General features: G+C 39.5%; 1 protein-coding gene across 10 annotated transcripts in view; it reads left to right on the top strand.

The window, feature by feature from the left end:
• The window catches only part of LOC127438973 (rab GTPase-activating protein 1-like), a 136,450-nt gene that overhangs the window by 111,087 nt on the left and 9,286 nt on the right, over positions 1-16,077 (top strand). For 3 of the 10 annotated variants that reach the window (XM_051694928.1, XM_051694927.1, XM_051694931.1), the window contains 3 exons: positions 826-990; positions 2,614-2,742; positions 14,768-14,860. In XM_051694928.1, coding sequence (XP_051550888.1) covers positions 826-990; positions 2,614-2,742; positions 14,768-14,860 — 387 coding nt within the window. The other 7 variants (XR_007896828.1, XM_051694930.1, XM_051694933.1 and 4 more) reach the window with 7 other exon arrangements.

Here is a 16,077-nt window from a genome sequence, read left to right as displayed (position 1 = left end):
CATCATTGTGTAGTTTGATACAATACAATTGTGAATTGTGTTTAAAAGACTTTCTTCAGGATTTTTTGTGAGGGGTGTTTATTAATTGGTTTAAATTATTTTATTCAATGTTTTATAATTTATTTTATATAAAAGGAATATTTTATACATATTTTTTGCAATTATTTTCTGTAAAATAAATGTAAGTTTAATTGAATTTATATATGAATTTATTATAAGTTTAATTATGTTCCTTGGATAATAGAAATGGTTTGAAAGAAATAATATAATTAGCTTTGTCACTAATGTTTAAAATAAAATGGTTATGAAATAGAAATATGTATAAGCAGGTACACAGAAGCAGAGGGTTGAATAATGTGAATGTGCGTGTGTGGAAGCAAGAGCTATACATAAAGAGAGTGAGAGATGGAGAGGAGAGCTAGAGGGGGTTGCACTACCTCGCTCCTATTGGCTAACCATTACGACATTCTCTCCGGAGGCTTCCAAACCTCCTCCCTTTCCCTCTCTCTCTCTCTCTCTCTCACCCCATCTCACTCTCTGTTTCTCCACATGTGCCTGTCTGCATCTTCCCATAGCGAGCATAAAGCAGCCATTAGCTTTTAGCATGAGCAGCATCACAGTCTCGGCCATGTCCACTGTCCATTCGTCCCCTGTCCTCTGTTCCCTAGCAATGCCCCTCCTATATTTCTCTCTTCGTCATCCTCTTCCTCCCTTGCTGTCTTTCCACTGCCTTTTCTAGCATCAACAGCATCTCTAACCGCACCTTCCTCCCGTCTCTCTCTCCTACACTCGTTAACGTTCTCTTCTATCTCTCTGACGGGCTAGAGCAGTGAAGCACAGCAGAGAAGGCAGTTGAGCCAGTGTAACAGCAGCCTGGGCTTCGTTGTCCACCAGAGAAGACAACCACCACCCAGTCCCAGACATCTACTGGCACCCTGGAGCCTCTCTCCACCCTCATCCCACAGATGGAGATTTTGGATGGACCTTTGGGTATTTCTTCTGGACTGCTTCTTGACTAACAATGCACCTTGGTGGGATAGTGATGGTCATTTTGTGGAAAATGTAGTTTCTTTTGGAGTGATGGATGCTTTGAATGAATGCTTATATTCTGAGGTATTTCAGAAGAACTTCTGTGTTTTTACTATTTTCTGCTTGTTTAATGAGGCTTGAAATGACAACAAAGACTCAACGTCTCCCAGTACAGACTCCAATATCACTCTCCTCCATCTCTTTCTGGCCTCGTGTTTATTTCTTGATGCAATTTGAATCTGGCTTTTGAATTGTATCCTTGATGTAGTGCTGAATCTACCTGAAAATTCCTCTGAGGCACTTTCCTTTTTTCTAGTGGTTTCTCGATTCCGCATCATCGTACCTCGTTAGATTAATCCAAAACCAGGGGAGGTCTGAGATCTAACATGGTGCCTGACTTTGAAGACGTGCAAAACAAGGAAGACATGCCGCCTGTCATCTGTCTCGCAACAACCACGCGACTCTTCTCCAGCCTGTTGCCAGGCAACAGATTGCAAATTTGAGAATTCAGGAGGAGCTGGCCAATGATAAAACAGGATCCTCAGGTTGAAGCTTTTATCTCTTAGAACTGTGTAGCCACATTTTGCTTAGTTAAGGTTCCTTTTAAACTCAGTGCTCAAATATGGTGTGAAGAAAAGGAAGCTAGGCGTGGTCTCAAATAGTGTTTACATTGCTGACTCAAAATGTATTCGTATTCCCTCTGCAAGTGCAAAATTGCTCTGTTTTTTGATGCATGCCACATGATTGAACACATCTAGTCAGGACCGAATGACGCCTCTGTGCTCAGCAAGACTGCATCAGTGCCACCTGATCAACTTCCTGGACTAAAGTTAATGTACTCATTTACAAAATTTCCAAGATTGCTTGCTGTCTCTAGACCTCACCGTGGCTGACCCCAGGTCAGCCTCAGATCCTCCATGGGAGGATAATGCTGTGGATACTGGAGGCGCCCAAGAGTCGCTTTCACCCCTGACCCCAGAGAAAGACTTGCCCTCATCACCTCTATGGGGCCAGATGCCGCCCGCGGTGCGGAGACTGGAGGAAGGGGGTGCTGGAGAGGACAGAGCTGGGGTGGTGAACGACTGCACTGATAGAGTCATGGGCCTGCTGGGCATGGGTCACCGCCTATTTGTGCCCCGACTTCTGGCGGTGAGGGACAATGGCCACAAAACAAGTCTTGTGCATCTTTTTTTGTACATCTATTACGTGATATGTTGGCAAGGGCTTGCCAGGCTTCTTGCTTGGACTTTATATGTGCTTTTGTATTTAGAAGTGGTGCAAACTACTGTTTGTTAATCATTTGATGGCAATCTTGTTTCATAATGTCCTTTGTGATGTAATGATGTTGCTGTAAATGCTGAAGACTGTTCTCCTTTGTTGTCACTGGATAAGTGGACTTATTTGCTAGCTAAATTATGTTCAAATAAAAATATAATATAAAAAAATAGTGTGCAGGGTTGTTAAGTTCACCAAAGGGCAGCAGAAGCTTAATGAGAATGTTATCACCCAGGATTATTACTCCTCAGGCTGTTCATGAAGTTAATTTCTTTAAATTGTCTATTTTTTTTTACTCTTTGCATGCAGACATCCAAGGAAGACCTGCTTCAGGCCGACTTTGAGGGTGCCCTAAATTTTTTTCGCGTCCAGCTCCCAAAACGCTACAGGGCGGCGGAGAACGCCCGGCGCCTTATGGAGCAGGCCTGCAATATTAAGGTAGGAACCTACTCAAAAATACCCACATTATATCGCTTTGCTTCAGAGAGGCATTCAAAAGAACTAACTTTTTTAGGGCACTTCCCTGTGCATTCTGTATCTATAGAAGTGACTGTAATGCCATGATACATGATATTTCTCTCAAATTTAATCATGCATCCCACACAGTACTGATCTTGGCTCAAGTTTTAGCTTGTCTCTAATGAGCCCATGTGAAAATTGACTAGAACATTTCTATAGAGAGTGAAAATAAGGATAGAAACGTAGTTTACGCAAGTGCACAAATGCTTGGCTAAAACAATGCATGCTTATGGTCCTATTGTACATGCACTCTTGCGGTACTGTGGCGGTAACAAACCTCAGTATTCAATGGGTGATAGAGTTACCCTCAGTTGCCTGTTAAAGCAAACTACATGTACTATAATCTAGGTAGTTGGCTATAAACAAGTGGAAAGTTTAACTAACTTTCCCAGCAGCATTCTTTGCAAACTGTTGCTTCAGGATGACAGTAGTTGACAAAAAGGTATGAATTGCATTCTGACACATTTCAGAACACAACGATGCATTAAATCAAACTTGCGTTTTTGAGTGTTTGAGTTCACTAATTAATGTACAGTATGTTTCAGGACAGAAGCTTAAAAGTTGCAACAGCAATATTTGGTATGGGTTAGGGTTAGGTAAGTATATTTATTAGAAGTACAGCCATAAAGCAAAGCTTTTTCTTCCATTTATCTTAATACACATTTTCTCTCTCAATATAATATTGTTTATTATTATTATGAAATATTAAAAATGTTGACTGCATGCATCATCTCCAGTATTTCCATATGCGTAATATGAATATATATGTCATGAGATAATATAAAGTTGGCTTTATGTTTTCGCATTGGGTGACATTTGCATCATATGACAAATTTGATGCTCTAAATTACCCAAAGCTCGCACACAGTTATTCAGAGTATGCAGAGACCTTGTATGGGGGGACCTGCTGTTTCAAGGCTCCACCGAGGTAAGTTGGTGTTAGGACTCAAGGATAAATGGCCAAAAGTCTGTTGTCTCAGACTCGTTCCACAGGATATTTATAGGCTCTTATCCACTTTCCATTTGGGCTAGTTCTTCTTCCATATATGCTTTCAAGAGTTTATTTTGTAGCTTTAAGGGAAAGAGGTTAGTTGTGTTCATTTGTTTGTGTGTTGCTGAGCTTGTATGGTATGTTCAGGAAGGAAAGAGGAGTTGAGATCGAGACGATACTGTGTTCATCCCCTACCCTGCATCTCTCTCTTTCTCTCTTTCCTTCTGTTTGTAAATGTCGTCTCATTATCACTAACAGCAGGATTTCCTGTGCCTAAGTTGCTCTCTGCTGTGCATCAGTAATGCAGTAATTGTGTATTGTGTTGTTTCTCTACAGATGACTGTGTGTATTCTGCGATTAATTCCACCTTTAAATTAAAATATTTTTCCCAGCAATGTTGCTATAGGGACATTTTCTGTGGTATGGCTTGTATCCACTGTCTGGCTATGTTCACGATGGAGTTCTTCCATACTGCATAATATACTGCATACTACACTCACAAGCACTTTATTAGAAACACTATGGTCCTAATAATGTGCCCAACATGGTCCTCTGCTGTTGTATATGGGGTTATCTGAGTTACCGTAGCCTTTCTGTCTGCTCAACCCAGTCTGGCCATTCTCTGTTGACCTCTCTCATCAACAAGGCATTTCCATCCTCTGCACTGCCGCTCACTGGATATTTTTGGCACCATTTTGAGTAAATTCTAGAGAATGTTGTGCGTGAAAATCCCAGGAGATCAGCAGTTACAGAAATACTCAAACTAGGCCGTCTGGCACCAACAATCATGCCACGGTCAAAATCACTGAGATCACATTTTTTCCCCATTCTGATGGTTGATGTGAATATTAACTGAAGCTCCTGACCCATATCTGCCTGATTTTATGCATTGCACTGCTGCCACACGATTGGCTGATTAGATAATCGCATTAATAAGGTGTACAGGTCTTCCTAATAAAGTGCTCGAGTATGCAATATACTGAAAAAAATTTTATTATGTAATATGACGTTCCAAACACGCTTTACTCTGACATTGGCAAAAACCCTGAAACAGGCAACAATTAGGACCCAGCGAGACAGGAATGGGAAACCAGAAAGGGAGAGGCACTCTGTGGGAAACAAGCACCTGAGTGAGGTGATGTAACAGGTGCATTCATCAGCTTACAAGTGAGTCAGCAAAGGCAGTGGAGCACAGATTCATTTGCCTTAAGGATCATTATCCTTTTGTTTTTTCCTTGTATGGCACTTTGTTTGGACTTCCTATAGGCCATGCCCACTTTCAAGCCCCCTTGATCTATTTCTCTTTTTCCACACGCTTGCTTTTACTAATGTGTCTTTATCTTAATGAAAAGCAAGAATGGGTTTAAACCTGACTTTACTTGTGTGGAGCAGTTCACAAGGAGAAATCTGCAGTCTTTACCCCTTCACAGCCTCTTCAGAAAGGATACATTGTGCTTAATTTCAACTATTGACTTCTTCTCGAATGCTTTTTATTTGTTTAACGGAGGCCTGTTGTTTGTGCCTTCAAGGAGAGGAACATAATTACATCATGCTGTTTTATCCGACTTATTTTGAAATTTTGCAACTGGATTTTATACGTAAATGAGCTCTGTATTGCCGTTAGTACTCGGACAGCATCTGCGTTGACCATGCCTCATTGGCGCTGGCTCCCAGTATCCGTGTAAATGTGTGTGTATGTGTACTTAGTCACACTTTCCTCTTTATCTTCTGCAAACAACAGTGAAAGGTAGGCACGACAGCAGATGAATGAGGAAATGTTGGGAAAAAGTGTGCGAAAAACACAAGTGAGGTGTGAGTGAACTGCTGTTTGATCTGCCATTCAACCTCAAATCTTGCACAGTTCTGTTATTTTTATACGCACATTCACCCTTGGTGTATTTTTACACTGTTTTAAGTTGATTTCTTGAAGATCCTGCCATTGTCAGTGTACTGGGATGTCATGTGGATGTTTTTTTCCCCCTGAGATAACGTCGTTATGAGACTGTAAGGAGGGAGGAGACTGTGTGGCAAGGACAGGAAGCCTTGTGCCATATGTCCATATCAGACCTGGACGCAACACACCACACACATACATAATGTGCCTCCCAGAGGCTGTGCACAAATTACTTCTACCACCCCCTGAATGGAACATTTTCATCCAATCACGTTCAAGAGGGGAGGAAATGCAAGGCAGTGGTTAGTCTTTGAATTGGTGTAAATTTAAAGAAGATCAAGTCACCAGTTAATGAGCTTATAGGGCTGATGGAATTCACCGGCACCTGCTTACTCTGATGGCAAAAGCACAAACTGTACTAACTTCCCCTTACTGGTTTAAGAGTGGAATTCCAAATTTCACATCCTCTTGATATTGAAAGAGGACTTAATCGAAAAGAGACAGCAACAGAGAAATGTTTCGAGAGTGAAAACTTCCTCTGAATTGGAATCATAAGACTCCAAAGCAATCTGCAACATACCATCTCAAGTCCTTGGCAGCGGCTTGTAGATATTTGTGTTTGGATACTTATTAAACCAGGAACAGTCAAGCTTTAATTCTTTTCAACTCAGTTTGGTATTTTCTGAGAAGAAAAAGAAGGACAGTGAAGGCTAGGGTATAATTAATTTTTCCGTGTGCCGTTACATCTTTTGCACAGTTGAGCACTCTTACCTTTCCAAGTTTAGTCTTCTGAACGAAAGCCCATACTGACGTGTTTGACGCATGCACGCTACATCTGCTTTGCGATGCTCTTTTAGTAGTCAACGGCAGGCGCATGTCAAGGCGACATGCATAGACTGCAGATTGTTGCTGTTTCTGGAAAAACTACGGTGTGCAATCACAATACGCATACTGTGCTGATGACGAAATTTACGTCACGTACACAAGACATAGTAGTATGCAGAAAACTGAAGAACACTTTGGCAATTAGATGAGAAGAGAGACAAAAAAAAAAAAAAAGACAGAACTCACCCATGTGAGCACGGTGTAAAGGGCAATGGTGCGTCAGAAGTGTAGAGTCATGGTTTGTCTGACGATCCCAAACTTCCCCTGCCTTTCTTTCGGTTTCCAGTGATAACTACCCACATAGTCCCATGAGGCCGTGGGTGTTAATATCAACCCTTTACATGCTGTATAAGCAGCATGCTATTCTGGAATTTACAGTAAGCAGACAAACGGACATTTGAGTGTAAGTTCTATGGACAAAAACTCTGCCTACCTTAGGAAGCAGTGGATGACAAAATCAGGTGTGTTTGCGTGTGAGTTCCTCCATGGTCCCCCCCCCCCGCATTTATTTCCCGCCTCAAGGGGCCGGCTTTTATCCGTAGGAGACTATCAGCTGCCCAGTCTCAACAGACTTGTCAAAGAGTCAGCACTCTTTCTACTCCTCCTCCTTCCTTCTCTCATTTCTTGAAGCTCACCTGTCTCACTCAGTACTCCTGGGCTCATACTGTACGTGCATTTAGAAACGTTGCCATGATGATGCAGGAAGTGTCTATAATGGTAGCTTACGACGCACATGTTATCAATCAGATCTATGAGGAGGACTTTTTTGCCAGTCTGGTGGCCGACTCCAAACACAAGCCAGCGGTAGGTCTCGTTCAATCAACTGTTTTTATCTTTTACATCCTTTAATCATGTTGTAGAAAACAGAAGTTGCCTATTTTACTTGCTAGTATCAGTATCTGTTTTTGTAAGACTGTGATAACGTTCTTTTGATACTGTCTCACACTGTCCTGTATGGACAGGATATGGTCCTGTAATGAAATTACGAGGCTCTACAATTTACTCCATAATCTCCTTATTTTCGGCTCTAAGTTGGCATTCCTTGGAATACTATGTATGTGTGTTGGTAATAAGATTCAGTTCTGGAGCAAGCCATTGGTCCATGCTTTTTTGCATGTTGTGAATCCTTTTTTCCACCAACGAGGATGTTTTGAATACACAGATGAGCCTAGTGCCATGAGTATTCAAACATTTGTTTCTGTCAAAGCACTGGTTTAAGGTAGTTCTTACTTTCTTTTCAACAAAAAACATGGTTAAAAACATACTGTGGCATTTTTAAGTATTGTGTTGAACTTTAAAGGAAAGTCAAGTTCATGTTTAAGTACCTGTGCTGGTGTTTTGTGTATATACAAACTCTTAACTTGCTGAGTGAGAATGAACCTGCTTCATCATTCGTACCAAACATGTTTAACAAAGTTTCATGAAACCTCCCTCACAAACTTTCCGTATACATATTGAGTGTTAAACCATAGTTTAACATTTGTGCTGAGAGCTTGAGTGCAATGTGAGGTTTGACAATTTCAATGTATCATTTTGTAGTCGGTGGCTACACGACATATCCGGACTGAGTGTTCTGTTACCTCTCTTCATCTAATGATGCCTGGTCTCTTATCTACACCACTGACTGTCAGATTAATGGGCTGCTGCTTGTTCCTCTGCCTTAATGATGGGATACATGTGTTCCCTTTCTCCCATTCTCATCTTCTTATTCTCCTTGCTTGCATCACTATTGCTATTGCTCGCATCACTATTGCTATTGCTCATACTTAGGGTTAAGGATTTAAACAAACCCCTAACCCGACATATTAAATTTGGTGCATAACTGTTCCCGCACCGCTTGTGCTGCAGACATTATTGACACCTCAAATCATGTGGCTTGTTGAGGAGAGGTGTGCTATTACTATGTGCTACACTATTTGTATTAAGCATTTAAACCTATGATTTTCTCCTGGCAGACAATAAAAGGAGGCACCCAAGCTATATCAGTGGACAAGAGAAATATAAAGACTTGTAGGTGGGATTTTTTTGACTTGGATTAATAAGCAACCATCTAACAACACCCTAGCAACCACCCAGAACACCATGGAAACCTCAAAGCAACATACTGAAAATATTACAGAAACATTATAAACCTCAGTAATAACAATAGCAACACCCTGGTAATGACCAATGCTGTAGAATTGTGGCGACAGGTTTTACACAGGCAACCCCCCCCACCCCGCCCATTTATCCTGACATTTTTAATCAATTGTTTCTTTCTCATCCCTGTTCACTATGTTCTGAAGAGTATCATGTTCACATTCCTCAAACAACACAGTGAACACTTTGTGCAGTAACAGAGGCAAAAGTGGAAGGCTGACACCTTCCCTTTTTAAAATATTGAGAAGTCAGCTTAGCCAAGCTTCAAACCAAACAAACTTTTGATTTGTCATCATTACTACTGTACAAAAAATACAGCTTCAGTGGTAAAACAAGTGGTGCCACTTGACCAAAAGAGGTTCCTCGCTCCAGTGACCCTCATCTCTAGGGGCCAGTTGCACCAGCTATACATAAGTTACAACTTAGCCTAGTTGTGCTGTAATTGGGCACTAAGTCACAATTTACACACCACTAAATCTTGAAGCGTTGCACCATTAAACTTGGGTAGAACGTAACCCTATGTATAAACTAAATATTTACGCAAGCCTCCGACCAGGACTAACGGTTGGAATAAAAGAGCAGACTGATACTTTATGACATTAATGAGCTCATGTTTTGCGTGACAGGCTTCAATCCTTTCGACATGCAGTATGATGTTTACATTTACACTCATTTACATTTACGAGAGAGAAAAAGCTTTGAAGTGGCTCTTCAGCATAAAACCATTCTAACGGTGCAGTTTTCAGGGTGTGTCACCCGGTGTCAAGTTTCAGCTCATTCAAAATATATATAGAATATATACACTACTGGTCAAAAGTTTTGAAACACTTACTCATTCTTTATTATACTTTTGTTTTTTACATTTTAGAATAATAGTAAAGTCATCAAAACTATGGAATAACATAAATGGAACTATGGGAATTATGTTGTGACTAAACAAAATCCAAAATAAATCAAAACTGTGCTATATTTTAGCATCTTCAAAGTAGTCACCCTTTGCCTAGAATCTGTACTCGACATTTCTCAACCAACTTCTTGAGGTATCACCCTGGGATGCTTTTTAAACAGTATTGAAGGAGTTCCCATCTATGTTGGGCACTTATTGGCTGCTTTTCTTTATTATTTGGTCCAAGTCATCAATTTCAAAAACTTTTTTTTATTTTTATTAAATTTTAGTTTTATAATGAAATAAATTAATATGGTGGCACAATTTTATTTTTGTCTACAAAACTAATTTCAAACATTTAAGCATACGCCTTCAGATCAAAATATTTTTAAGATCATGAGAAACATTTCAGTCAAGTGTTTCAAAACTTTTGACCGGTAGTGTATGTATATATACATACATATATATATTTATTTATTTATTTATTTATTTTATCCCCTTTTCTCCCAGTGTGGAATGCCCAATTCCCACTACTTAGTAGGTCCTCGTGGTGGCGCGGTTACTTCAATCCGGGTGGCGGAGGACAAGTCTCAGTTGCCTCTGCTTCTTAGACAGTCAATCTGCGCATCTTTTCACATGGCGCATGACACCTCGGAGAATACATGTGGAGGCTCATGCTACTCTCCACAATCCACGCACAACTTACCACGTGCCCCATTGAGAGCGAGAACCACTAATCACGACCACAAGGAGGTTACCCCATGTGACTCTACCCTCCCTAGCAATCAGGCCAATTTGGTTGCTTAGGAGACCTGGCTGGAGTCACTCAGCACACCCTGGATTTGAACTCGTGACTCCAGGGGTAGTATCAGCGTCAATACTCGCTGAGCTACCCAGGCCCCCACATATATATGGATATTAAAATTAATAAATGTCTATTTTTCCAGCCTGTTGTATGAGTATTTATTTATAACCCCTTATTTATATTAGATTCAGTTCCTATATATTGTTATTTACGCAGGGCAAATATATTATTTATCAAATCAACCTTTATTATGTATCGTATTTTAATGGGGATATAATTTATTACAGCTGACATTTATGTGAGCAAACAAGGTTTGAACATCAACCGTAACAAGATCAAATTGAAATTCACAGCTTTTTAACAGTTCTGTGTACAAATTTGAAGGCTGTTTATTGGATCAATACAGGTAAACGTCATTTTATACATCCTACTAGCTAAGTCTTGCCTTAAGAACAGGTGGTGCAACCAAATTAAGCACTGACGTAGTTACAAACTAACTAGTAGTTACTAAGCCCTTAGTGTGAACTTTACGTCCCAACTTACATGAGACCTTATGCACAGCTAGTGCAACCCTACCCAGGTCCTTAGTCTAATGGGTCCCTAAGTACAGCCAGCTTTTGTGTGTGTCAGTAGACCATACCTGCATTCAGAAAGGTCAGGGGTCCAACACGCTGTATGGTGGCATGGAAGACAGTCAACAATGAGCTGCTGTTCTGGAGAGGTGATGCATTAACAGATAAGGTGGTTTCCTAAATGTTATCCTACAAATGTCTGCTCAATGGATCCTTTTATGTGTTTGTAGGACCGGTTATGTCATCACTGCTTTTTGTCATCAGTGAAGGAATCAGAATTTGGGAGAATGCTGAAAAATAATTTCTTAGTCCATATTTTTGTTTTGTTATCCAGTAAAAATATCAAAACATCCTTAAAACGGGGCCTGGCTCTGTGGCAAAGACGCTGACTACCACCCCTGGAGTTCGTGAGTTCGAATCCCAGGGCGTGCTGAGTGACTCCAGCCAGGTCTCCTAAGCAACCAAATTGGCCTGGTTGCTAGGTAGGGTAGAGTCACATGGGGTAACCTCCTCGTGGTTGCTATAATGTGGTTCGTTCTCGGTGGGGCGCGTGGATGCCGCGATGGTGAAATGTTTACCTCAGCCATTGATATTAATAATGCTTTTAAAGAATTCTATCTTGATTTTTATAGTTCCACGTCTTCGTCTACTGATGAAGATATTAGAAACTTTGTGGAATCATTAGAACTCCCTAAACTGACGACTGAGAAAAACATTCTCTTGATTCTGAGATAACCTTGGAGGAGCTTGGTGAGGTAATTAAGGCCTTGCCTACAGGCAAGGCTCTGGGGCAAGATGGCTTTGCCGCTGAATCTTTTTTAGATCTTATGCTGCAGAATTGGCTCCACATTTGCTAGAAGTTTATACGGAATCATTAAAGAATGGAAAGCTTCCACCAACCATGACACAAGCCCGGATCAGTTTGATACTTAAAAAGGGCAAAGATCTAAGCGAGTGTAAAAGTTACCGTCCAATTTCCCTGGTCCAGCTAGACGTTAAAATATTGTCAAAACTTCTGGCTAACCGATTGAGTAAAGTTATGACATCTCTTATACATATAGATCAGGTGGGGTTTATTCGGGGCTCTTCTGATAACATTAGGCGTTTCATCAATATCATGTGGTCAGTGGTGAATGATCAGACTCCAGTTGCTGCCATCTCACTTGACGGCGAAAAGGCGTTTGATTTGGTAGAATGGGATTATCTTTATAAGATTTTAGAAATATTCGGGTTCGGGAATACTTCTATTGGATGGATTAAGTTACTTTATAGACACCCGGTAGCAGCGGTACAAACAAATGGATTAATTTCGGATTATTTTAATCTGGATAAGGGCACCTGGCAGGGTTGCCCTCTTTCCCCATTATTGTTCTGTCTTGCCCTGGAACCATTAGCAGCCGCGATAAGAAGGGTAGATGATTTTCAAGAGGTGGTGGCGGGAGATGTGGCACATAAGCTTTTGCTTTACGCAGATGATATTTTATTATTCGTCTCAGACCCCACTAGATCTATGCCTTGCCTCCACAGAATTATGAATTCCTTTTCTAAGTTCTCAGAGTCAATTGGTCTAAATCCGAAGCTTTGGCTCTGACAGTGTACTGCACAGTAACAGCTTTTCAGCCGGGCGCCTTTCAGTGGCCCAAACAGGGCATTAAATATTTGGGCATTTTATTCCCAAAAAATTTGTCTGATTTAGTTAGTTAATTTTGACTCCTTAATAAAAAGGTTTTCGAGCGATGTGGGCAGGTGGGCTTCATTACATTTATCTATGATTGGGAAGGTTAATGTTATTAAAATTAATTGTATTCCAAAAATTAACTACCTGCTACAATCTCTCCCTGTAGATGTCCCCCTCTCTTATTTCAAGCAATTTGATAGTATAGCGAAGTCCTTCATTTGGAATGGTAAGCGTCCCAGATTACATTTCAATATGTTACATAGGCCGATTGACAAAGGTGGGCTAGGCCTACCCAAGATTTTTTTTATTATTATGCATTCGGTCTCAGACATTCTCTAAATTTAGACTTGTTTGTGGAGAAATGGGGCAAGTATCTGGCTTTTTTGGAGGGCTATCGGGGAGGGACAATAGAGAGAGGGGTGTAGTGGATGTGTGTGATTGTTATATATATTATTTTTATTTGTGTGTGTGTGTGTGTGTGTGTGTCTAATTATTTGACCACTGGGGTGTTGTTGGGGGTCGGGCTGGTACTGGGGATGGGGGGCGCAATTGTGTGGGTTAAATGTTGATTCTGTTTGTATATGTTTTGCTTTTCATTGTTTAATAGATGAATCATTAAAAAAAATAAAAAATTGCAAATATACCTACCCTTTTCACAAACTTGTTGTGTGGAAACCCCAAACGGATGTTTGTTTCACTTGAAAACACTATTGCGGTGGCTGTAAACACTTCTATTTTCTAATATGTTTCAAGCCTCCCTATTATGAAAGGCCTTAAGAAAGCTGATCCCAGGTCTGCTGTATGAAAATTGTAATAAACAAACTCCCCTGCAATAAAGCGGTGGATGAGGAGAGCCCCTTAGGACTGGCTCCACTGAGCATGCTCCACTGTTAGATATACTGTACCATAGCAACATACAGGGGTGCTGTGCTTTTAAATGCTCCTGAGACCCTGATTTTTGGGTCATGTTTGTAGGATGTATCCACATGGTTTACTGTCATTTTACTAAGATACTGGACACAGTTAAGAACAGATATAGCACTGATGACTAAAATAATGTAGCTCCGTTATAGTATCAGTGTTTTTTTTGCATCTTTAGGTTACAGAGGTGAAGAAAGAGTTGTCATCCATTTTTGTGTTTGCATCTTATAGCAATGTGCATCAATTATTTTTATAATAACTACTTTTTAAATGGCTTTTAAGTATGGCTTCCCAAAAATGCTATCACAAACCTTTTTGAGAAACTGTATTATCTAAATTATTTTTTTGGAACTAATGCCTGATATTTTAAGTAATGTTCCAACTTTTCAATAAATAGGCTATATTGAATTTAAAGAAAACATATTCACGGTAAAGTGTTATATTTTAATTATCTTAATGGTAACAGTTTACAAAAAAAAAACATTCAATAACTACACTAGTAAACGAACTAACAATGAACAGTACTTTTACAGAACTTATTAATCTTGGTTTATGTTTATTAAAACATACAGGTATACATTTTAATATGTTAACATTAGTTAATGCATTGTGAACTATCATGAACTAACAATGAAAATTTTATTTTTTATTAATTAACATTAACCAAGATTAATAAATGCTGTAAATAATTATTATTAGTTCATGATGCCTTATGCATTTTTTACTGTACTAATGTTAGCAAATAGAACCTTATTGTAAAGTGTTTAAAATTACACATTTTATTATGACAATTATAAATTAACTCTGCATCAGCATTTATATCACAATCTCAGGAACCCTCTGCAGTTTCATCATGAACCTTTAGGTGTTTATGAACCCTCAATTGACAAGACCTGTGTTACTCAATGAATATATGAAAGCTTACAGCGCTGATCGTCTTGGCTTCCATATTTACATTTAAATTTATGCATGTAGTGGACACCTTTATCCCAAGTGATTTACGGTGCATTCAGGGTATACATTTGTACAGTTTGTGCTTTCCCTGGGAAACAAAACCATGACTTTGGCAATGCTAGCTCCACACTCTGTTCAGCTACAGGAACACTATAGCTTTAATAGCGTGAAGGTTTACATGTCACAAAAGTCATCTCTGCTTTCCACTCTCTTCCTCAGGTACCAACAAAGAAGCTTAAGAAGTTTGAGAAGGAGTGTCAGTCTCTGAGAGAGAGCCAGTTACAACAGGAAGACCCCATAGACAGATATCAGGTAAGCAAAAACCTGACTTAGCACCGCCTCCTCCTCATCACATTCTACATTTATCTTCATCCTATCACTCTGTCCCAGCTCAGAACTGTGTAGCAGGCTGCACTGAATCCCACAAACTCTGTACATCATACTCTCAACGGAGAAAGAGAGCGAAATGTTTGCGAGACATTTGTTGAACAAATTGTGATGGCTGTTTTGTACGAAGTGTGGAGAAACGCTTGCGAAGCTTTAGTTAAACAGTTATTTAACATTGTAGATGCTGATGCACGAATGTGTTGTGAAACTATTGCGAAACATTCGTTGAACGATTGTTTACCACATTGTAGATGCTTGTTTTTTACGAAGCTATCAGATATTTTTTTTTTTTATATTTATGTATTTTGAGAGCCTTTTTAATAAATTTCAATTTTATTTTATAAGCTAAAAAAGAAAACAAATAATTTTATAGAGCAGTTTGCATAATAAAATCAAATAATTGTCCAATTTTTGTTAGCGCATTTTAGTCTTTTGTTTACATGTACTTATGCACTTAAATGTTGAATTGTACTTATTTTGTAAAAATTATTTTTTAAAGCAGTAGAAACAAGCTAAACATTTGGGCAGAGATTAGTGTTTGTTTATTGCATATATTTTTGTTTTGTTTTATTTAAATGTAACATTTAATGAATCTTTTGTATTTTTTGGAATGATGTTATTTTTTATGTTTGTATTTGTTTTATATTCATGGAAAAAATAAAAGTTTTAGATTTTTTACTTTTTTTAAACTTTCTATTTTGGTAAAAAACAATTTTTTGAAAGTGCTTCCAAAAGCAACTTAAAATGTTGGAAAGCCAAGCTATGATTAAAGGAACCTCCATTACTCAGTCATTTCCTTGCCAGTACTTCCTGTTTATCCTCTCCTTCCCTCACTTATTAACCAATGAGATTCCCTTTCTCACCTTATGAGACCTTGTTACTCACCCTGTTTAACCAATGAGCTGTTGCGGGGGGCGGTGGACAGGCAGTGAAAGGAAGCGGTTTTGTATTTGACCATTGGTGCTGGATGAGGAAGGCCTCTGCGGTTCTTGTTCTAGTGGTGTAGTGTTGAAACTCTGGTGTAGTCTACGGTGCAGGTAAGGCTCCAGCCCACCAGCACTCATTGGCTACTAATAAACTTCTGCCTGCTTCGCTGTCATTGTTTTCGTCCTTGTTTCTCTGTTGCATTTGAAATTGTATTG

The sequence above is a fragment of the Myxocyprinus asiaticus genome, chromosome 50 (genome assembly GCF_019703515.2).
Source record: "Myxocyprinus asiaticus isolate MX2 ecotype Aquarium Trade chromosome 50, UBuf_Myxa_2, whole genome shotgun sequence".
Classification (NCBI taxonomy): domain Eukaryota; kingdom Metazoa; phylum Chordata; class Actinopteri; order Cypriniformes; family Catostomidae; genus Myxocyprinus; species Myxocyprinus asiaticus.
The sequence above is the reverse complement of the archived record's forward strand: the minus strand, read 5'-3'. Positions and strand labels throughout refer to the sequence as shown.